Source organism: Anser brachyrhynchus, assembly GCF_964034855.1.
Source record: "Anser brachyrhynchus genome assembly, chromosome: 21".
NCBI classification, from domain to species: Eukaryota; Metazoa; Chordata; class Aves; order Anseriformes; family Anatidae; genus Anser; species Anser brachyrhynchus.
The window spans coordinates 134,617-158,405 of NC_137714.1; the positions used below are offsets into that span (position 1 = coordinate 134,617).

A 23,789-nucleotide genomic window follows, 5' to 3' on the forward strand; every position below is an offset into this window, starting at 1 on the left:
TATTCTTTGGGTATGGGATGCCTGCTCTGGTCTTGGCTGCAGATGATTCAGGTCAAAGACTAAGGCCACATCATCTCCACCAGACCAAAAACTGCAGCTAAACTTTCCCCAGCTTCGCCTGCCTCCTACCCCCTCTCTGGGACAGCCAGAGAGATGCTTCCCACTGATTTTCTTAGCTGCTCCCACATCCTGGGGATCTGCTGAGCAGCTTGTGAGCTTGGATACTCCTGGAGATCGCAGTCACCATAGACCCCTCCTGGCATTTCTCTTCCCTGACTCCTCTAAAGCCTACTCTGACTCCTCCAAGCCCCTGCAGTTGCTGTAGGGGACAGAGGTGCCCAGGCCTGGCTCAGCAGCAAAAAAATCCCCTCCCAAGACTACCCATTTGACTCTTACATGTCACACCTCTGAGCTCTTTTATAGGTCCAGGCATGGGTCAATGACCAAATGCAGCAGATGGAGCCAAGCGGGGTGAGGGACCAGGGAAAGGACAGTGCTGGAATGCTCTGTGCATCAGGGCCTAGCTCTACCTCTGTAAATACAGATTAAAGTAATAATCTTAGAAAGATCTAGCATTTGGCAGGGCCTACGACAAACTGATGCTTAACCAGCCCTCAGCTTACAGGCACACCCAAATAAATAGCATTGTTTATAAGGACTGAAAATTAAAAATTAAGGGCCGAGACTTTCAAAGGTCCCTGAGGAGCCCTCACGCTGAACTCCCATAAAAATGAATGGCACGAAATCTCATCCTTACATTTCTCTGGAGTGATAGTAAGAGCTATTCATTGTGCAATCAATTGCAGAAAATCATAATTATTTATACTAAAGAAATCCCAAGTAATTTCACTGCTATGGAGAGTTTCATTTAGCAATAAATCTAGCAAATAAAGTGCCTACCATCTGAGTAAGAGAAATGACTGTAAAATTCAGCAGATTAGCTAACACATTGCAAAGTAAATTCACTTATTATCTGCTGGGAATTGAAAGCCACCAGTTTAAATTCATTTACTCTAGTTTGAATTTTAAGTCGTTTATGTGAGGTTTTGCATGCAATGGGTTTTCTTTCAGTACAGATCTTTATTCAGCAATGAAATGGGAGGAAGTTTGTACCACCACAGGCTTTCAACAAAATCAAGCGCTGTCAATCAAACCACATTGAACACTGCTTCTTATTCACACTGCCGCAGTTTTGTCAAGAGAAAAACATCCAGGAAAGATTTTGATTTGGAGATTTTGGCCCTTCCTAGAAGTCTCTGCTGAGTTTCTGTATATTTGCACATGCCATCAGGATCCCCTGCTATCGCCCCTCACATGGAGAAAGTTGATCAATTCCATATCAGGCACCTTCCTCCCACCTTTTGTGTGGTCTGCTGAGGATGAGATAGGTGGTGCATGGGCCACATGAAAAGCCACCACTAGAGAAATGCCATAGAGTGAGCTGATTCCATACAAACACACACAAGTGCACACACACTGGCCTGCAGGTCCCCCACTCACCCAGACCACCTATGCCTGTACTGCAGGTGTGCAGTGCGAGGTCTCAAAAGCCGTATGGGCCTCCCTGCAAGCAGCCAGGAGGGACACTCCTCCTCGTCCCATGCACATACAGGGTTTCATTCTGTGTCAATGTGGACAAACTGACATTCCCAGTTCAGCTCAGATGCAGCAGGAGCTGTGTTGTGGTGTGCACTTTTACATGTCTGCCCAACATCTTCACAGATCACCCATGTTGAATAAGTATGTGAAACACCCCCAGGGCACCAAATGCTATGGTTGAGCCCTACACCCTTCTCCAAAGGCCTTGGTCTTCTCTCCACTGTGTGTCTATAGCCGGGCATCCCATCTCTGTCTCCATTCAGCAGATGGATCCTACAGCCACGCAAACAGCTACATTAATTCCAGATTGGATCAGCAGCATCATTCATGCCCAGGTGTTGTCCTTGTTTGGGGAATCTGATCCACAACACTAGTTTTGAAAGTCATCTGAAAACCTAAGCATTGGTCCCATCACAAGTCTGCAGGAATCGTGTTCCATTCTTCTTTAGGTTCCTCTGAAACCCTCTTCAGGGCTATACAGAAGTATAAATCCAAGATCAAATCAGATGTACCATCAGAAGCCACTACAGATAAGAGTTCCGAAGAAAAAGGCTGGTTTGGCAGAGCTGTAAGGAAAAAGGAGCAGGAGGCTGCAGGTCGTAACCCCAAACATGCAAACAGCCTGGTTATCCTGAATTAGTGATCTCCTTTTCAAGAGATGCTACAGTAAAGGGAAATATAAGTGGAAATCTTTTGAAACTACATCTCTGATTTGAAACTGTTTCTCTGATTTGAGCCATTTCTGATCATCCCAAGCCAAAAATGGTAAGAAAGGAGACTTCAGGCTCTGAATGTTTACTGTTATGGGGAATCAAGAAGGACAGAGACAATAATGTGGCTTGGGATGCCACAAACAGGCCAGACACGTTTCTTGGGGCTGAAGCGTGCAAGCAACACTTCATCTTTTCAGAGAGCAGTTTCCAATGTTCACCACACATGGTACAGAGCACTTTTCTCACAAACTGCTAGCCTAAGCTTTCCCTGTGTCATAGTCTTACTCCCTCCTCTCCATCGAAGGCTTCAGATGGTTCCCAGCTACGCCTGATATATAAGTAAGGATTTTGCCTAAAGAACTGTCCTTGCAGCCTCCAACAAGTAGGAAGTGCCCCAATAGGCATCCAGAGTGTCTCCCACCCTCATCCCTTCTTCATGATGCTCAGGGGAGAAAGATGGTTCGTTCACATCAACACACTGCCCCAGAGGTCATTGAGGCCAAAACCCAATGAAAGTACTTGCTGAATTCGGCACATCAATGCTGACTAAAACCCTGGTCTTCCCCACAGGCTACATCCCACCATGCCATCATATGCCCACTCCATGCACTGAGCAGACCCAAGGAAGGACTGATCTAGAGACCTGGAAAATGCCAGGCCACCTCCAGAGCAGTATCAGTGATGAGTGGGAAGACTGAAGCGTGAGGCCCAGCTCCATCCCATTCCACATCCATTGGCTTCACCATCAACAAAAGGCTTCACCATCAACAGAGTGTGTTGTATGCACATCACCTTCCTGTGGCTGGGTAGGAGCTGCCTCACAGCACCACGGGGCCTAGAGGGGCTGGGCCCACGATGGCTCACGCCGGCCCCGCACCCTGTGGGCCACCATGACTACCTCACAGGCCCACGCTCGTGGCCGGTGGCCACGTCCCGTTACACATGGCTGTGGCCCCCTCTAGTGGCGTGTCCCAGCCAACACACACCCGGCCACCACCAAGCAGGCAGGACGTGCTTGCCCTTGACATGGTCGCCAGGAATTCAGGCATTGACCACCCATCGGTGGTCCCACGATGGATGGAAGCAGTCGGGGCTGTGATGCACAAAGCAGCCCTTCAAGAAGAAGCAGTGCTGCTGCCCTGTATCACATGCCAGCCTCCTTTGGCCCCAGCAGGGCAAGTTTTTCCTGTAGGGAAGGGCTGGTCCATAAAGGCAAGCAGGGCCTTTCCAGGCCCCAACCTTCCCAAGCAGCCAGACTAGGAGGGCCTGGAGGATGGCTCGGCCAATTGGCAGGACAATGCCACATTCAGTCATAGGTAGCAGGGGGTGTAACATCTCCCCTTTCTCATATTAAGGGTTGCCTTTTTGAGAGAGAGAGAGGGAGAGAAAGGGCTGGGAGGATTAAATGGAATTCAGTTCAGGCAGCTGCTGCCAGCAGACGAGGAGATGAGTAGCCGTCTGGGCTCTGTGGCTAGCATGGTGCCTCCACATCACAGCCGGCATCTTGCTCTCTGCATCACCACTGCCTTGGGCTTCCTTAACAGTCCTGGTTTCATGTCCCTGCAGTCCAGATCATCACCCCAGGGCAGGATCAAAACCTGTTTCCTTGGCTTCATTTGTAGCAGAAGATGGTGTTTATTAGTGAAACACAGCAGGTCAGGCTCCCTGTTAGATGTGTGCTTGTGTGTGTGATGGGGCAATTTGTGTTCCTGTTGTCCTAAACATTTTATGTTTGTTTTGCTCACTGATTCTCTCTGTTTCCGTATATACTCATAGAGTATGCAATGCAGACAGCACTGGTTCATTCAAGAGAGCAGAACCATGTTGAATCAGTGCAGCATTTCATTTGTTGTGAGGAAGGACCCACTCTTGATTTTGAAGCAGCGGTAACCATAAGAGCTCTGAGGTGCTGGGATACCCTGGGAATCCACAAGGATTGAGCCGTATTCTTAGAAATTTATCTCACCAAACTAATTTTCAACATGTAATAAAATTTGGATATGCATACTGAGCACTGTGGCCCCTTCCATATGTGACATCCCATCTGTACTGAAAGAAAAAGTGTAGTCAGACCTTTATCAGATAATAGAAGTTGCTGTAGGCTAGCTGGTTGAGAGAGCATTTGACTTAATTCATAAAAACACCTCAAGACAAAACTCAATGAGCTGCATACATTTCCCGAGAACTACGTGCAGCAAGTACCGAGGAGCACATTAAAGAGCATTTGTCTGGATTTAACTGCAGGTGCTGAGAGATGCCTGGAAGAGCAGTAGGAGATAAATTATTTTCTCCAACACTTCCTTCTAAACTGGGGGAACCCAAACTAGATGTCCTTGTGCATCTAGCATCGGAGTCCACCAAAAAGGTGCTGTGAGTGCTGCAGGCTCTACTAGCGTTCATGTGAGGCTTCATTTCTCTCCTGCACCCCTGGAGAGGCACTGCTTGGAAATCAGAGCTCTAAATATTTTTCAATTTTCTTGAAAAAAAAAAAAAAGCATTTTAGGAGGGAAAAAAATAGAAATGAAAACTTTTGGCTCTTTCTAGTTATTTTAGCAGGCCTGAATCCATGCACACTGGCAACTCTGTACTGGTCATCTCAGCTTGGTAGAAGTCCAGCGAGATGGTTTAACTTCTTCCCTTTGGCTTTTCCCTAACACCAGAAATGCACCAAGGTATTTCCTGAATCATGCAACATTTTGGGGCTTTATGAAGACTGTCACCTCATACAACATTTCTAGGATGGAAGATGACCCATATATCAATGTCAGCATTTACAGCTGGGACTCCTTTGAACCCCTCAAGTCACCCACAACTGCACTTATGAATTGCATTTGTGACAGCAGCTCTGTGGCCCTGGGTAGCCTGATTTTCTGCTGTCATTTCCCCTTCAGAGACACCCAGAGAAAATGCCTCAAATCAGCAAGCAGCTCACAAATTTCATTTTGAGTCCTCCTCACACGGACTGCCAGGGATGAATTCCTCTCACCCAACTGCACTCACCCAAAGAAGTCCAGTACTGAGAAGTTACATGGGCTCCTCTACAGCTTTGCCAAGCATTCTGCAAGAATGATCCCCTAGGAAAGACAGGGTGAATGCCCACTGGAGAGGCCATCGTTCCTCCATGGATTAGGAAGGGACTCTGGACAATTATCTTTGATAAGCTGAGACCCAGTTTTTTTCAGGTGGCTAAAGTTAAGGGAGACGTGTTCAACCTTCTGTGCAGACCTGCAGTGCTGTGATAGACTGCCATGCATGAGCTGGTGCTGCTGCACCCTTAATGTCCCTATTCCCTGAGCTGCTGCTTACCCAGACGGAGTGGTGATGCACGCGCCTACAGCCTGTCTCCACTGCTGTGTTTCTGTACTCTGCCTTCCTGCTCTTGACTTCTGCAGGACTCAAGGGTGCCTCTGTTAGTATGCTCCTGGTAGGTAGTCCCCAAGCACCATACTTCAGTGTCTGCCAGCCTGGTAGGACTCCTGTGTCTCAGCACTCAGTTGTCCACCCTGTGGCTGAATGCTCTTGTGATCCTGGTAGCCCACAGTGCTCTTCATGCATCCAGAGCACAAAGCCCAGGTTCTGTCCCTTTCATGGGAGAGGGCAGTGGGTCTCAAAGCCCCACAAACAGAGCTCAGCTCCCGCTTAGTTCTCACCAGCCATCCCTTCACTGACCTTTGCCCAGAAATCCCCCCAGGAGTTACTCTGGAGGTGCATTTCCCTTTATCAGGGGGATAAGATGTTGCTTCAGTATAGATCACCACCTGCTTATTGAGTACAAGGAACATTCTCCTTCCCCAAGGACACAATCTCCTTCCTCAAGGAGGCCTGACTCCTGCTGCTTGCCCATGACTTGTCCTTCAAATGTGTAGAGTTTCCCTTCTCTTTCCTTCAGCCATTTAATTCTTTTCCACTAATATATGTGAACGTGTGCCTTTCTGTTCCCGTCTTCTCCCCAGATTTCCTGTGTCTGAGCCACTCGGCATTTCCCACGTCTCCCTGGCTCTGTGTTGTTTAAGACCTATCTCTTTGTTCTGCTCTGGAAAATCCCAGTGCTGCAAATGGGGCACAGGCAATGGATGCAGCACTGCCAGTGTGGGACAGACTTCCCATCCTCTGACCTATGAGGCATTTTCCTGACTTCAGGATCAAAACATTTGCATTCATAGGCAAAACATATTCCCATACCCACAGGCATTGCTCCCCTCTACCGTCCCATTCTTGGTGACATCTGTTAAGAGGTTTTCTGCAGTACATCTGTCCCATGACTCAGGAACCCAGCTAAATTCAATATGCTAAATGATTCAAGAGGCTCTCTCTCATGGATCTCTCGGATCTGCACTTTTGAACCTCTGATCTGTAAATCCCTACTTAGGCGAGATCTACAAAAAGTAACTCATCAACCCGGAGTCTGCTAGCAGTACAGTTAAATTGCTTTGCAAGGGCCTACATTGCCTCAGGAAACATTTTCAGAGTCTGCAAACCAAAATGGGTTGACAGCCACTGACCAGAGGTTGGGGATTCTGGAGCACATCTAAGATGATTCAGACACTCTGCACTTCTAGAGCTGAAATGTTAATAAGAAACTATTGACTTTAGTTGGGATGTTGACCGGAGAAGGAAGTCCTGACCAAGAAAAGAAATGAAGTCAATATTTGCCAGGTGGGATAATAAATCTCCATTTATGATCAATGCAAAATGCAGTGGATGCGTTGCTATATACAGTCCACGAGGTAAACGAAACCACTGCACTCCCTTTATTTCAATTAGATGCAAGTAATTTGCTGAGATATTCAGGGTAACATGTAACTGAGATGTTCTGAGGGCCGTTCCCAGCCTACGGCTAAATAACCTGACACCTCTAAGTGATGTGGAACATTTCTAGCTTTTGCTGCAGGCAAAACCAAAAGTTAGACAGTGCTACCCTAATTCTTCCCAGATTGCTGGGATTGTTTCTGCTGGGTCCCTGCCCCACAGCCACGCAGACTGGGTGAGAGGCAGAGGCAAGGAGGCCACCCGAACACAGCCGGGGAGGGTGGGTGCAAGGGGGTCCTGTGCCACAGCCCCTCCCAGCCTTCACAACACAGGCAAGGGGCAGCTGAACATCAGCGAGGAAAAATTCACCCTCTTGTGTCTACCCACAAAGTGACTTTAGCAGGCAGGAGATCAGCAGCTGCCACCCTCCATGTGCATTAGGTGGCTTTATTGTCCAGTCTTCTGTTCACCTCCATGAGAAAGAGCCATAAAACTCTGCCTTTCTTCCCCGCCACAGACCTTTCAAGCTTCACTGATTAAGTTTGCATTGTATGCAGCTAGCTATTAAAGCCAAGCATTTACGGTCCTTCCAGTTTTGCAGGATAATTTCAGAAGCAATAGCTTCAAATGAAGTCCTTTGCTGCAGTTGAATAACCTGATTTGTACAAATATTTTAGCAAAAATCTGGACTATTCTGATTTCTATGTGGCTTCCCTCCCCTCCTAAGAATAATTGCACCAGATCCTCCAAGACACAGGATAAACACAGTGGTTTCACTTTATTATAACAAAGTATAGATTTTTCACTGCTGCGTCACCAGGTCTCTCGCTCTCCTTTGTCTCTGAAAGGTTTTGTTTTCATCATTTTACCACCATATTTACGTAGAAATGTGCTGGACAGCTGAGGGGATTTTACTGTCTCTAACATTTCCTGTTCTGTTGTTTAATTAGTCATTTTTTAAAAAGAACATTACTTAACATAAGAAATTTCCTGCTCACAAGAAAAAATGAAGTCCAAGAGCCTGGACAGCAAAACACTGTCATGCAAGCTTCAGTCCTGACATGTTTCAAGCAAAACAAAGATTTGGATAGGAAAACAGATTCAATTATCGATTGCATTTCAGTGAAGTGATAGTCAAAGCTGATGTGAGTGCAGGAACCTTGGTTATCTCTCGAAGCCCAGCCCTGAATCTTCCTCCCAGTCAGAAGACAGTGCCCTGTTCAAGTGCCTTTGTCAGCCAGCAGAAGAAGTTGTAAAACCACAGCTTTGCTCCATGGGCATCTGAGGAACCCAATTAAACAAAGGACCAGCTCTCCAGGAGACACTTGAAGATTGTTCATATCAGGTTCCTGTTTCCTCCTCCTTGTGGATGCAGATTGTATATTACGCCAATAAAAGAAATGGTTCGGCACAAACCTTTGGACCTTCTGGATGTGGATGTGGAGGGGAAATGATGTCAAGTGAAACATTCCCTACTCAGGAACAGGGAAGGCAGGCTGATGTCCTACAAATGCAGACATGCTTTGCCTTAAGACCAGTGTTTTGGCATATGTCTGACAGCCAAAGACAGAAGAAACTCTTGTTCTTATTGATGCTCTATAGGGCCTTCAAAGAGCTTTCCATGGCTTTTCCACAGTCTCTCTGCAGAAGGAGAAATGGGGAATTCATGCGCGGGGAAGACAGACAATGTGGATGAGATGCAGCAGAGGACTTTGATCCTGGACTTCTCCATGGGCACAGACAATCTCACTTTCCTCTGTCTGCCCTCATCCTAGGAAGAATCTTGGAGGCTTTTTTCCAGGCTCTAGTGCACATTTTCTCTCAGACCTTGAGATTTAGAGGATTTTCTCTTGCAGCATTTTATTCACCATCAATAGACACAATATCCCAATCAGCACTTGTCCTTTCCTCGATTTTTTTCTGTTGCTTCCCACATCAAGGTTTCTGTCCCCAAAAGGCTGTCTCCTTGAAGCAAAGGGGGACAGGGAATGATGGCACAAAGGGGCAAGTGTTACATACCTGCTAGAGACCATATAGCTCATACTATCCTAAAACAAAGCTGCCCTGTCCACCCTGTTCCTTGAGACCAGACCTCCCTCAAACTCTGGCCACTGCCTGGTGTTGTGCAAGTTGTCTGGGCCAAAACCATGGCAGCGAGAGCACAAATGGGTCGAGTGGTGCCAGGAGGGAGCTGGAACGAGACACATCCCCACAGCCTGCTTGAGAATGGTCATACACAAGGAGAGGAATGAGGATGCCACTCAAGCTGAGCTCCTCAACATTGCTCACAAAACCTGAAGGAGGACCAGGACTGCAACGTGCTGAGCGTCTCCAACTCCACCACAAGTCACAGATGAGCAGAAGTTTTTGCCCCTGCCAGCTGCTTGCCTGGCCATCACCAGCCTGCAAGACCCTGTGCGATCCTGGGGACTGTGTCCCCTACTCCCACCCTGCTCAGCTGAGTGTGGCTTCCCCCCAGCTCCCACAAAGGGGGATGAAGTCTTGGTGCTCCTGAGTGCCTGGGTGTATAATAAGCACCAAAGAGGAGCCAGTCATGGTGTTATGTATCCGACCAGCCTGCAATCTCATTTTCTCCCTGTGCTGGGTGAGTAGGGCAAAGGTTGCAGTAGCTGGCTGTCACTCTGGCTCACTGCATGTGCACCAATGTGTGCTCCAGTCATCCAGCACCTGGATCGAGATTTGTTTCAGCAGCACTACATACAGTCTGCTTGGTTTGGATGGTGCCCAGGTGAGTGGTGAAGCCAATTGTGATATATTTTAAACTCTAGAGTCTGGAGTCGTGAAACAACCTCCTCTGAAGATAGTACAAGCCAGGGGACAATTCATTCACAGCCCTGTGAAAAATGATATATTTGGCTGGTGGAAAACTTGGCTCTTCTGTAATGGGTTGGTTTGAAGGCATTCACCACATTCAGGGATGCTCTTAAATTCCTGTACAGACAGCTCTCATGGATTAACCATAGGTACTCACGTGCCTTTTCCCAGAGAAATGTTCATGGTGTGCTCACATCCAAAAGGAAAGACCTTAAATCCCAAGCCATTCTGCTTTTTGCAATGCCATACTTGACAATAAACTCAGAGGAGTGCATTTTCCAGCCTTGGCACTGGATTTTGGGTGACGGCATGGCAGATTTGTTAGGACTGAATGTCTGCATCTGTGGTTTCTGAAAACTCACACAAATAAATGCACACCCCCAAGCATGCATGCTGAAGTGCTCTGCAACCCACACAGCTTCCTGATGCAGCTGAAGGAAAACCATCTTCACAAGTCATGATTTTCTTGTGACCATCATCCTGTATTTGGTACAGCCCTGTCGACCAGCTGAGCACGGGTTACAGCAACCACTCGCTTTCCGTTTATAATGCACTGGACACAGTTCTTTTGTCAGAGTAATTTTGATTTTCCAAGGCTGCTTCTGTTTGTGAACTGCACTCGTATACAGCACCTTCTCTGAGCAGTCATCAGAGCAGCTCTGAAATGTTTGGATAGTTTGAAATAAATTTCATCAGAAAAACCACAAGTTTCTATAAAGGAGCACAATTGTCCTGTGTTTTCTGGTTTGGAAGCTCTCAGAACAGCTCCTCCTTTCTCCAGGACAGGATTAATACATGTACTGTTGCTAAGTGTCCGATATTTATGTTCCATTAAGCTCAAAACAGAATTTATTTCTATTCAGTGTAAACCCCTGCAGCCTCAGGTTCACTCATGAGTTTTGCCTTAGTCTTTCTCACAGCTCTTCTCCCCATCACATGGCTAAGACCACTGTCCATGCTGCATGCTACCCCACTTTCAATCCCATTCGAAAAGCCCCACGGGCATCAGAAAGTCAAAAAGAACCTGTGAGAGACCACCTGCAACCTCTGTGATTAATAGCACTGGTCAGATCCAGGAACTGAGCCACAGTGCTACCTGCCTGCACTTATGCTTCAGGGTAGCTGTACTTAAATCATTTAAATCCTTTGCACAGTCCTTTGCAAGCTCTGCACTCTCACACTGGTCACAGATTAGGTCTCAGAGTTGGAAACCCTCATCCTGCTACCACAGATGGGAATTTTTCCTTGCCTGAGATATGGCAACGGTAATTCTCTGCAGCCTTTGAATCCAGAAGCACCTGGGCAGGCCTATGAAATACCTCTTAGGTGCATGCTATTCATCTTCCCATCCACTGAAATAGGTACACATCAAAAGAAGCATTCTTATCTAACGGGGTTTTGATGTTCATTAAAGCAAGACATTAACTGTAACAAACAGCAACACCCTGCAGCACTGGGGGACAACAGCAGGTGCTGAGCCCCAAGACACAGTGGGGGTGACAAGGGTTCGTTACCCCATGGATGCTGTCCTGCGTGGGTGGCAAAGGAGTGGCCCTGCTGTGACCACTCTACACCAGTTCACAAGACCAGGAAACCTTGTTCCTCTTTAAACACTTTCCTTTACCTTCCCCTTTCTCAACTCCAAACAAGCTGTGCTTCAAAGTCTTCACTACAGCAACCTGGCATCTTCTGAACACGAGGCCAAAAGTGTCTTGTTTGCAGGTAATCACTGAGCAGTGTTTCACAGGCATCTCTGAAAGGGCCAAGGGATTCCCCTTGCTCCTGATGAGTGGCCATTTCCAAATTCTGTCCGTTCACACTCATCACCTCCTCCACCACGGAGGATGTAAAATAAACACCCCTCCTGCTCCACCACCCTGTTATCAGCTCTGCAGACAGCTCACCTGGCACTTGCCTTCGGGGTGACTAACTCCACATGTGCTGCATCTGCCCCCCCTCAGGCACAGGGCTCCCATCCGTCCCACTGTGGACGCCCTAACCCCGACGCATCCCATGAAGATGATCTCGTGCAGTGACTGCTGCAAACAACCTCATGGTCATGCACAAATCCGCATCTGCCATGTGTGGACACTTCCTTCCTGCGGGGTAAGCTGGGGTGTTCCCTCTGCTCTACCTGCTCTCCTGGAAACAGGTGGCTTGAACCCGCTGCAGCAGCAGGAGGACATCCCGCAGCTCCTGGGCCAAGGGAAGGTACCAAGGCAGACATGTCACAGGCAGAAGGTGGAAAGTAAAGGGAGGAGAGAGCAGATCCGGAGAAGAAGCAGAGAACACAAATCTCCAAGGGTGCGAGGGCCAAGTGGCTGCAACTTCTGCTGCCGCTAGCAGAGAGAAGAACCAGGTGAAGACCGCGCGATCTGCTACATCTCCCTGGCCCATCTAACCAGCCCTTAACTCAGAGCCAGGTGCTGGGAGGGGGCTTCATGGGGCAGAAGAGCATCTTGCATGACCCTCAGCACATGGGGCTCTAATGAAGGTGAGGGAGCCCAGACCCTGGGAAATCAAACCACAGCATATCACGGTCTTCCAGCCCAGGCCAGGCACCTGCTGTGCCATCCTGCCATCACGGCTGCCCTGGGGAGAGCCACAGTGTTCCCTGAGCCTGCCGGCAGTACTGCCAGCTTTAGCACCTCAGCCAGGGATGCTCCTTGGGCCGCAGGTATGCGTGGTGCCCCTGGGACCCCTGCAGAAATCCAGAGCCATGCTCACCCCTCTGAATTCTGTTGGACTCTTTGGTGTTGGCTTTTGTGGGGCAGTAATGCACATGAGGTCCAAACATACACTATTTGTGTGCACTCACATGGCTCTGGCAGGCCAGCCAGGTACCTCTAACCTCTCTTACCCATTAGCCTTTCAGCCAGGTCTTGCCTTCCTGATGACTTCACTCAACACTCAAAGGGATTAGAAGCAAGAGGAAGGCCACAGTTTTGTCTTGCATGATGAGCCAGATTAATCAGCTCCAGTTGCACTGAATTACCTAGTCGGGGCTCACAGCGACAGCCTCCAATTCACCAGCCCACCAGCCAGTGTCCCGCTTTCAGCCAAGATCATCAGCGAGAACACAAAGCTAGATGAATGACTAGGTGAGGGTGGGCTGCAGCCTGTCAGGAGCTAGAAAATACGTCAAAGCACTTTGAAATTAAATCCTCACTTTGACAGGGAACTAATGCAGAGATTTTAAAGTAGGTGTAATACACTTAGACAGGCATGTGTGCAGCACAGTGCAAGTTGCCGTGCTTTGAATAAGTGTGCTCCAGCTATGCTGTGAGCAGGAAAATGGGGTTGAAAAGACAAAGGGAATTTTGAATAGCTCCAAACCAGCTTGGCAAGATTTTAGAGATGGTAGCAAGAGGTTTTAGTAATGGACCTAACTAATAGCATTGACAGGATGAGATTTGGTGCACAGTTGTTTGCTGCTTGGGATCTTGGGTTTCACTCCAAGCAGCCATCTCGTGACATCTCTTGTTGCTCCTGGCTTTAAATTGAGTCATTTGTGCCCATGCGGTCTGTGGGGGATAGATGGAGACATGGCAGATGAGGGAAGAGATGGGGATTCCCACTGCATCTCCTGGCCTCCGGGGCCAGCAAACCAGGCTGCTGGGATTCCCAGCAGTTGACCTTTCTAGACAACTTCAGGTGTGGATTTAATCCTTGTTGCTTGTTCGAGCATCCTCCTCCACATGCTCAGAGCCCAGCACTAGGCACTGCAGGGACAGACCTGTGGTGACACAAAGAGGGTCTGTGGTCCTGTCCCGATGCCAGCTCCGGCTGCTATTCCCTGCAGAGGGTTATCCCCCGGGATCCCCCTCTTTTCACTTTTTAGATGCCGAAGTCAAGAGCTGCCTATTTGTGGCGAACCCTCAGAAACCTCTCCTTGGGAGACTCCTTCCAACACAAGTGGAGGCAGTTCATGGGATGCCCAGGTTACTCCCAGCGCTACGGAAAACCGAGGCATCACCGTGCTCCATCCCGAGCCCCGCGGCCCGCTGCCGGCGACGGAGCGGCACCGGGGGAGAATCGCGGGCGGGGAGCTCAGCGCGGCGAGGGGACGGCACCGGTGCCGCCCCGGGGGTGTCCCCAGCGGCGGGAGCCGCCCCGGGAGCCGCAGTCTGGGGCCGCCCCCGGGGCTGCCCCCGCCTCCGGCCCGCCCCCGGCCCGCCGCTCCATCCCGGGATGGGCCGGCCGAGCTGACAGTCGGGCTCGGCGGCCGCCGCGGGCGCATCCACCGGGTAGCGCCCGCCGCCAGCCGCCGCCGCCGCCGCCGCTCCTGCCCGGCGCCCACCTGCGGCGGCGGCTGCCTGGGGGCCGTGGGCCGGGCGGGAGGGGGGGGCGCCGCCGCCGCCGCCGCCGCCGCCGCCGCCGCCGTCGTTGTCGCCGCCGTCGCCGCCGCTGCCGCCGCCGTCGCTGCCGCCGCCGTCGCCGCCGCTGCCGCCGCCGCGCCGCGCCGCGCTCCGCTCCGCTCCGCTCCGCTCCGCTCCTTCCTTCCCTGCCTGCCTGCCCTCCAGGATGAGCCCGGAGTATTTCCTGCGCTCCTTGCTGCTCATCATCCTCGCCACCTTCTCGGCCAACGCCAGCAACTGGCTGTGAGTAGCCGCGGGCGAGGGGGAGCCGCCGCCGCCACTTGTTGCTTCCCCCCGGGGGCGGCCGAGCAGGTGCCGCGGGGCCCGGCAGCATCCCCCCCCCGCGGGGGTCGCGCCCCGTCGCTGCCCAGCTTCGGAGCGGGGCGCCGGCGGAGCTCGGGCTCCCGGCCCCGGGGCAGCCCGCGGGGGGCTCCGGGCTCTCGCCCCCCTCTGAGCCGGCGGGGCAGGGTCTGGCGGCCCGGCGGCCCCGGCAGGTGGGCAGCGGGGATGCGGACCCTGCCCGGCTGCTCGGCTCCCGCACCTCGTCGAGGCCGCTCGCCGGCTCGCTTGAGGGGCATGAAAGCTCCCCCCACCCCCTTCTCCTTTTGTTCTTCAGTCACTCGGTTGGGCTGCACCGGGGAGCCGAGGTCGGGCCCCCGGGTCAGAGCAGGGCCTGGGGCTTGGCGAGGCGCCCCGCAAGGGCCAGCGGTCCAGGGAAGGACTTGGCAGGGCCAGGGCGGCTGCTGCGGCCGAGCTGGGCTCGCTCGCGCGCTGGCCCCGGGGACCGGTCGCAGGCCAGGCTGCGCGTGTCTTGGCCCCCGCTGCCCCCCGAGCACGGTCAAGGGGCCGTGGGGGGCTGCTGCGTGCCGCGGAGGAGCCCGGTGACATTGGTTACCCGCTGAGCAAACACTGAAATAATGTGTAAGGTAAACAGGGGCGGAAATCGTTCTGGAAAATTCCTGCACATTTGCCAAGGCTGAGGGGCTGTCTTCTGGGGAGACCCCCAGGGCAGAGGGGACGGGGTGTGACAGCGCCTTCCCTCAAAGCTCTGAATGGAGGCACTGCTTCCTCTTAATTAATCTTGTCTTTTGGGAGATGTTATTTCCCCCGCTCCCAGCGTCCCGGCCGCTGTGCTGGCAGCCTGAACTCAGACCCCGGTGCTCGCACCGAGCGGACCTGCTGTCAGGCTGGGCGCGTGGGCCGCATCCAACTTGCTTCCCCAGGCCTCCATCGGCAAGGGCAGGCACACTGCAGACCCCTGGGGAGTCCCTAGGGCTGGAGGCTGGGGCTGCCAACACAAAAGCTTCCTGGTGGCTTGCACCTCTCCCGACACTCACACCCAGGCAGGCATGGACCCAGAAGCATGTCCCCTATGCTGCGCAAGGAGTGCTCTCTGTGATTCCCATCTCTCCTGCCTTTAGGTTTGGCTTGCTGGAGGCTGCAGGAGGTGGATTGGTTTTGGAGGATGCTCCCTACAGCTGGGGAAAGCTGGCACCAGGTCAGCAGCATTCTCCCGGTGTCCCGCCGATGGGAAAAGGTGCTCACCCTCAGGTAGCTGGCTGGGATGCGTTAGCACTCAGCCCTCCTCCCCCCGCTTTGCCAGATGGAGCAACTTGCACTCCGCTCGTCTCTAGCAAAGAGGTGGGTGGATCACAGCAGCTATCAAGGTGGTCTTTAAGCTGTCACGCGTCTGGTGAAGGTACATCGGAAAGAGTGGGAGCGTTTTTCCCGCAGGGAGAAAGTCCCGAGGAAGCCCTGCGGGATGATGGCAGGTCCCTGGGGAGGAGCAGCCCCTGCTCGCCCAGGATGGGCACGGCGAAGCACCTGGCGAAGGAGGGGTTCGGTGTTAAACCGCAGCGGCAGGGTCAGCTCCGCACGGGTGTGCGGAGCGGGGGTCCCAGCACACGGCTGCAGGGCTGGGGCTGGTGGGGAGAAGTGGGAAGACAAGGCAGGCAGGGGGGTGGCTCGCCGCGACGAGCAGGAGCGCTGTGTGCAGCCGGCCATGCTCGCAGCGCGACGGGAGCACAGCGCGAGGGGTGGGCGTGGGGGGGTTCATCCACGGGAGAGCAGAGGGCTCATTCCTGCCAACAGGGGAGGAAAAGCAGATACATCTCAGTGCGTTCGAAAGAAAGGGTCAAGTTTTTTTGATGTTACAAATGTATTGTGATAAAAGGATCATCCCCCGCTCAGTGCTTTTTATTCTTTGCCTTTAGGATTAAGACAATTCCCATTGTTTATCTTCTCACATCAGAAACAAAGGCTGCCGGAGGCAATAAACAGAGTTAGAAGGATCCCAGGAGTTATCAGATATTCAAGGAATGAATATGCCTCGTATGTCTTTGCAAAGCTGCGCGTCTCATGCGTGTGGGCTCCGGCGTGCTCTGCTTTATCGCAGCACTGCCTGGGTGCTGCCCGCCCGCGCCCAGCATCTGGAGGCCGGATCCAGCTGGCGCACGGTGCTGGGTGCGCGCCTGGCCAGGTGCATACTTCTGCACGTAGGTGTGTGTGCTGGGTGGCAGCGCACGGTGAAGTTTGCTTTTCCAGAAACCTGCTGGATTAGTGATTAAGCTCAGTGTGCCTTTCACAAGACGAGGCTTTTTCTAAAGCGTCTTTTGACCTGTCGGGACTCGCATTCCCCGAGCGCTTCGGAGACGCCACTTGCAACACTTGAGCTGAAGGTTTTCGGTGAGTCCAGCTCAGTGGGGTAGGGCTCATCAGGACCCCGCACACAGTGCCCTCTGAGCCCCGTCCCACCTGGAAGAGGACGGTGTCAGCGTCTCTGCCAGGCATCTCTCTGCTGCCGCACGTTTTGAGCTGGAAGGGACTTTGCCAAATCTTTTCATTAAACGGGCCGAGATACTTTCTATCTGGCTAGGAAGTAAACCTCAGGTGTGTTTTCTCAGCGTCTGAGCTCGGGGAGTTGCTGTTTGGCTCACTGCCTATCCAGAAAAGCTCTGACATCCAAATTTGAAGAGATGCTCTGTTCCCCCTTCCAATGAAAGCCTCAGACTTGCTTTTCCTCCTGCCTTTTGAGGCTCAGAGAGCTTTAAGCCTTTTCCTTAAAGCAGGCACAGAATTGTAAAGTGAAGTAAAGGGCTGTAGCTGGTTGCCCTTGTGCATAAAGGGCAGGTCCCTCTCCCTTCTGTTTCCTCTGGAGGAGTCCAGGGACTTGCTTTACCCATGGGACGAGCTGCAATACAAAGCAACTTGCATTTCACGGCCTCAGTTCAGCTCTTGAACCTACGCGTGCAGGAACGTGACTGAATTTGAAAGCATGTTCGGACAGAGGTGCAGCAACATCCTGGTGCTGGGGGTGTTCTCAGAGGGTTCAGCCAAGCGCCCTGCACTGTGCGGGCTGAGCGCCTCTTGGAAGTGGCCCAGGGAGAGCAGGGCCCCCATTTCGGCAGGAGGTAAGGGGTGATTTATTTACCTCTTTGGCGGCTGGCGGGGAGCAGAAGCCCACCTGAAGAGGTGAACTAGAAAATACGCGAAGTGAGGGTAAATGCAGGTTTCTGTTAACTGCGTATGGCACTGGGGCTGCTGTCACCTGTAGCTATTTGGGTTGTTGGAGCAGTTGTAGCCCTGAGAGTCAATTCCCCTGCCTGAAAAGCTTCCAGAGGCAACAGGGCAGCGGTCCCTTACGGGCAGGGCCCTGGTTATCTAGCTCTCTGGAGTCATTGCAGCCTCTCTCCCTCTTCCTGCTGTTACACATCCAGAACTGGCTTTGGAGGAGGCTCTCCATGCACTCTGAATAGTATGAGATGTGGTTATGCTGCTGCAGAGCAGGGTGTGCCACCAGCAGCTCCGTCTACCCCGTATTTACAGGGGTTTAAAGCTTCCGATTGGGCTTGAGACTTGGCTTAAAGGGCCAGGAGCACAGCTGGGCTTTTAAAAGCCTTTAAATAATGAAACTGCCTATTCTTGGGAAAGCTTGAAGACCTTGCAAGCGTCCTAACAAGCCTGGCTAAGCAGCTAATAGCAACGACTTTTGAGGGCTGGAGAGAGAGGGATAAAAAGATTTGGCGTTTCTGTAGCCCCCCTTTCATTGAACATCACAAGGTGCTTGACAAACACAGGGCCCGATGCTCTCTGCTCACCCCTGCTAGCTTTGCAGAGGGGATATTGCAGGAGCAGCCTGGGTAGCCCTATACACTAATTTTGTGCCGGTTCTGGGTCCCTCTGCAACGTAGGGGATGTAGAAGAAGCAGGCCTAGGTCCTCCACTTGCACCCCTCTGTTCTTAAACCAGACTCGATTTTTAAGGGGAATCTCCCCAGCTTTGCTAGCAGAGAGTTTGCTTCACCTCGAGCCTGGTTGGATTCCATTTTGCGTGAGATTCTTTGCATTGTCTTTGTGACCCTCCCATTTTCCACCCAACGAGGAACCGGCCCAGCATTTTCCCAGTGGATGCCACGCTGCTGCGGCCCTGATTCAGCAGGTGCAGGTAGCTCCAGGGCAGATCTGCTCCTGCCAAGCCCTGCTCCCCTCCCCATGCGCTTTTCGGTGCGAGGACGGTGTTGGGAAGGTTCCCCAGTCACGTCTGCTCTGACAGCTAGGGCAGTGGATTGCACAAAGTGGGTCTGATGGAGAATTTCCTTGCTTCATGGGCTGCTGGGGGGCTGGATGAAGGGTTCTCTGCTGCAGGGGTGCCCAGAGCTCCTTCACATTGTTCTGGGAATCCTGCTGGTGCTGCAGGCACAGCACTTAGGGCTCCCCTGCCCGTGCACTGCGTGGTGAATTACCACAGGGGGTGCTGGGGCCCTGCATGCTTATTCCCAAGGGATTTGGGGAGGCAGACCTAAACCGGCAGCCTCAATTGAATTGAATGATTCTTTTTTTCAATACTTAAAAAAAAAATAAATCCTGCCACTTTTGACAAAAGCAGCTAATTTTAGCTCAGCTATGAAAACAGACTGCCCTTAAGGGTTGCATCCTGCAGAGGCGAGAGACCTTTGCAAATCTCGTCACTGAACTCCCAGTTTGGCTCATCTTTGAGCTCTGCCAGGATGGAGGAGGGATTGATGCTCTCCCACTCCTCAGTGAGGATGGGCATTGTTCTTTCCCTAAGGACAGCTCAAATAAAACTATACCCTAATCTTCAGGAGCAGAGCCTTATTCTAGGGAGGAGGGACATGGGTGAGATAAAGCTACCCTGTACCCTGTGGTGTGCAAAGACAGGATCTGGTCAGCTCCACGTGCAAGCAATGCCAAGAAGCAGATTTCTTCTTTGCAATGGTTTGTGGTGGATCCATGAGTCAGAACCAGGCTTTTGTATTGCAGCAAAAAAATGCTTATGCGACTCTGCTGAGAGCTGTTGTCCTCTCAATTAATCCTTCCTTGTAGATGGAGGGAAATACATTACAGCCATTTGTTTGGGCTTGCTTAAAATGTGAAACTGTTGAGCAACCTTGGAGGTTAGCCGTTTCCAGGAGGTTCTTCCATATTTCCTTACAAGTGCAACACCACAGGCTCTTACAATACTCGATTTTCTTTATTTTTAAAAAATTTTAAGCTGAAAGCCTTGCGAATCCACAGAAATCTCAATTATCCAAGGCTGCTTGAATGGCAGGCCCTGCTCTGGCTACAAAGTGCAGGCCACCTCTGATTGTCTCCAGGTGTGGGGTGTGTGCCCCCTGTTCCTGTGGGTGACCCCCAGCCGCATCCTCCAGGCTCCCCAGGAGCGGCTGCTGCGGTTTGCAGCTGGGAAGGTGCCGTGCAGCATCTGGCTGCCTCAGCAGAACTGGAGCCAGTATTGTGCTTTCATTAAATTACTCAGGGAAAAAATTAATTGAGCATCTTGGCCAATGGAAACGAGCCTGGGGTTTGTTGGAAGTTGGGTGAGATCAAACTAATCGTGAAAAAAGGGCTCCTCTCGCCATGTGTTTGCAAATTTGGATTGAAATGAAAAACTTGTCAGAATTTCTCCAACCAGGTCTAGCCTGAAGCGCTGCACGAGGGGAATTCCCACATGGCTCAGACATGCGGCCCACACTTGCTTCCTCTTGCAGCCAGTCCTTGCTGCTGTGCTCAAGCACAGGAGTAGATCCTGTTGGCTTATAAAGGGAGATGCTGTAAAGGATGCTTCCTGCACAGCTCAAGTAGATTCCCAAAGTGGATGCTGCCCTCGGGGTTGGCTCAGCTTGCCATCCTGCTCCTCCCCATCACAAAGTGCAGGTGCTGAGCCAGGGCACCAGGCTGGTCTGGGACCCACAACCAGGCCCCCGGCTGTCCCCAGGGGCTGGGGGGGCCACCATCGCCTGTGGCAGCTTGCTAGGGGAGAAACTACGTCCTAGAAGCTGGGGGGCAGTCAGTGGAGAGCCCCTAGCCGGGCTGGAGCCCCGTGGGGTTCGCTCCCCGCCAGCCCTGGTCAGGTCATGGTGAGCGCGGCGGCCCTGGGGGACTGCTTTGGCGGCCGTTAATTGGAGGTGGAGATTCGGGTGCAAAAAACATGGTTTCAGTCAAGAGATGAAAAGTGCAGTAACTGGCAGGACGGACGGAGCCAGAGAGCTGCTTTTCTTCCAGGGAAGAAACCAGACAGGCTTTCGGATGACGACATTGTAAATCATGGTTTACATTTACAAGTGACGGAAAGGAAGGACATCTAATCCCGGGGTGGGGGGGGCGGGGGGGGACGACACATGTCCTGCTGCAGGGCCACCAGCTGCACCGGGGCAGCCTTGCAGGTCTCCAGCAGCACCCGCCGTGGTCACAGGTGGAGGCTGGTGGCTGCCTTCCCTGCTCCAGCAGCACGGAGATGCTGAAGCATTTTTCTTCTCTCCTCTTTTCTTTTCTTCTCTGTTTTTTTTTTTTTTCTCCCCTCTTTTCTCCTCTCACTTGTTTTGGCTGGAACAACCCCCTTATGGCCTTAGCCAGGCAGGTGGCCCAGGAGGGCTGGGTGTTTGCCGAGCAGGGCGAAGCTTCTGACTCATCTGACTGCTCAGCATCTCTGATAGGGGACCACAGGCCTGGCTGTCACCATCTTTAGGAAAATGTTCTCCACATGAGACGACATGAGGAATTTTCACACCTGAAACTCAGTTTCGGGTGGTGTTTTTTTGTTTGTTTGTTTTTGTGTGTGTGTTGTTTAAAAACCAAGATTTCTGCTCACTCCAGGACATCTGCTGCATCTTCCCCAAAACGCCTCTACTGAGAATCCATCCATGACTCACATTTCCACACCTTTCCGTGGCAGGCGATCCCTTCCCCTCTCCTTCTGGCTCTACCTGCCAGCCTCTGCGGCAGAAATTATCATCGTCACTTTTATTTAAGTAGGGCTTTCTTTTTTTCCTTTTCAAATCTCCCTGGCTTTGAGGTTTCCCTGTTTGCCATCTCGCAGAGTGGATCAACTGCGAATACTTAAAATTATGGGACTTCAACCTTGATCTGTATGCTGTGGATGGAAAAAAAGGAACGGCTTTCTGTCGGTTTTGTGTTAAGTCAGTGATTTTTAATAAAAGGGAGCTTGTTCTGTGAGTGACTTGTCTGGATGTAAAGGCAGGAGAAAAGAAATACAAATCTGATGATGAAGCAAGAAGACAAGACTTGAACAAATGACTTGGGCAGGAGCTACCCCTTGAAACATTCCATGCCCAGTCTTGGTAAGGGAAGAAATTATGCTATTATTTGGGTTTTTTTTCCACAAGCAGGGCTGTTCTGAGGCTGCCTGTGAGACTTAAATCATAGTCTAGAGCCCTGCTCAGCTACAGAGAAATCAAGATGTGATATTGAGATGGAGATTGCACTGAGACCTTGCAGAGGACAGCTTTGCTTTGGTTCACTCCTGGTGTGCTGGTCCTGCTGCCTGTGCAGGAAGGCAGAGAAGGCTTTGTCTGTGGCTTCTACCACCTCAATTCAGGAAAAAAAAAATTGGAGCAATGTCCTCATTAAGGACCAGGCAAAGTGCTGGAACAGGGCTTGTGTGCTGACCAAGGAGCGTCGCAGATGGGTTTGGTGCCTCGCTCGTGCTCCGCAGCCCTGAGGAACACTCTGTGCATTGCAGGGTGGGAGCATCTTTGAGTGCTGGTGTGGGCAGAGCACCTTTCCCAGCTCTTATCTTGCCCCACAGCTGCCACAGAGAAGGGAAGGGCAGTGAGATGTTCCTGCGTAGTGCCCCTGAGTGTGACACGGACAGGTGCCACCTGAAAGACTCGAAGCAGTCCCATACTTGACAAAGATCCTTCCTTGCATCCTTGACTTGACCTAGAGACTAGGGTTGGAGCCTTCCCCTCTCACCCCACCAAAAAGAAAGCAGGGACGGTACCAGAGGGTGTGGGAGGCTGGAGGTAAGCTGGGAGTCTCCTGGGGCTGTGGCATTTCAGGCACAGCTGCCTTCATCCGCAGAGGGGGCAGGGGCCGAGGAAGAATGATGGGGGAGAGAGGCCACAGCATCGTTCTGGATAGCTTCACCTCATTTGCCTGCCTTGCAAAACAAATTACCAGACATGCTCTTGGAGAACTGTATCCATCTTTGAAGCATCTTTGTCCTTCATTTTATCATCCCAAATACCATTAAATGCCTGTTGGGGAGGTGTCTTATCAGGCACATCTACTTGGAAAGGCTTGAAAGGCTCTTGTCATCCTTCTCTTCATGTGTACTTTGAATTTATAGCTCTACATTGCCTGGAGAATCCCATTCAGCTGGGAAATATATTAGAAAAGGAGATGATGCCCCTATCTCCTTTGCTCCTAAGCAGAGCTGATGTTAGGTGCCCGCAGCGGGGCTGGGCACTGGCTCACCAGCAGGACCAGCCATGCTGCTTTCCAGGAGCTGGTTCCCTGCTGCCATAAACACTGCTTAAGTCATGGGGTGGGGGGGGTGGGGGGGGCGGAGAGGGGCAAAAATAGGCAGATTAGCACAAGGGGATGGTGCTGGAGGCAGAATCTGGTTTTCTCATCTTCCAGGCTCAAAGCCGATCACCCGACTCGCGGTGTCTCGGGATAAATCTGATTGCGTTCCTGTGCACTGGCTTCCCTGTGACTTCCCGAAATGACAGCTGGGTGGGGGAGCGAACAGGGCTGTCATGGGCTCAGCATCAAGTGTCCTGAATGATCCCAAGGGACATTTGCTGCATTCGTCTTGGCCCAGCCGCATGCAGGGTGCAGAAGCAGCAAACATTGCTCCCGGTGTCCAGGGCCACAGCATGGCACCAGCGGCACTGCTCGCATTGTGGGGCTGGCAGAAAGGTGACGAACCATGGGTTTGCTCACTCGTGGTAGGGTTTTCAAGTCAGCTGTATGCATTAGGCAGTCGTGCAGCTGGTCCTCTGCAAAGACTGGGCCCTTACAGGAGCAGAAACCCTCGGGCAGAGCTGCTTAGCTGGTATAAAGGCTAGAAAAGAGCTTGGCTCTGAAAGCACAGCAGCCTGCCACTTCCCACTGTCCGAGAGGCATTGCATCAAGTGACCTCCACGCATGAGGAAAGCTGAATGCTTTTGACGGCTAGCCATGCAGACTCCCCACGGACGCTGCAAGCCAACCCGGCTTTCTCACCATCTCCCACGGCCCCCAGTTGTAAGCATGAAACCAAGCTGGTGAAT

General features: G+C 51.9%; 1 protein-coding gene and 1 long non-coding RNA gene across 2 annotated transcripts in view; both read left to right on the top strand.

The window, feature by feature from the left end:
* The first annotated feature begins 14,284 nt into the window (after positions 1-14,284).
* Positions 14,285-23,789, top strand: part of LOC308181274 (protein Wnt-4) — a 44,090-nt gene continuing 34,585 nt past the window's right edge. The window contains exon 1 of the mRNA XM_080564276.1: positions 14,285-14,497. Within this exon, the coding sequence (XP_080420402.1) occupies positions 14,421-14,497 (77 nt within the window). The 5' untranslated portion in view covers positions 14,285-14,420. The remainder of the gene's footprint in view (positions 14,498-23,789) is intronic.
* On the top strand, positions 14,504-16,832 carry LOC308181276. Its single transcript, XR_013941389.1, has 2 exons — positions 14,504-15,895; positions 16,468-16,832. It is a non-coding gene; the product is annotated as an uncharacterized lncRNA (long non-coding RNA).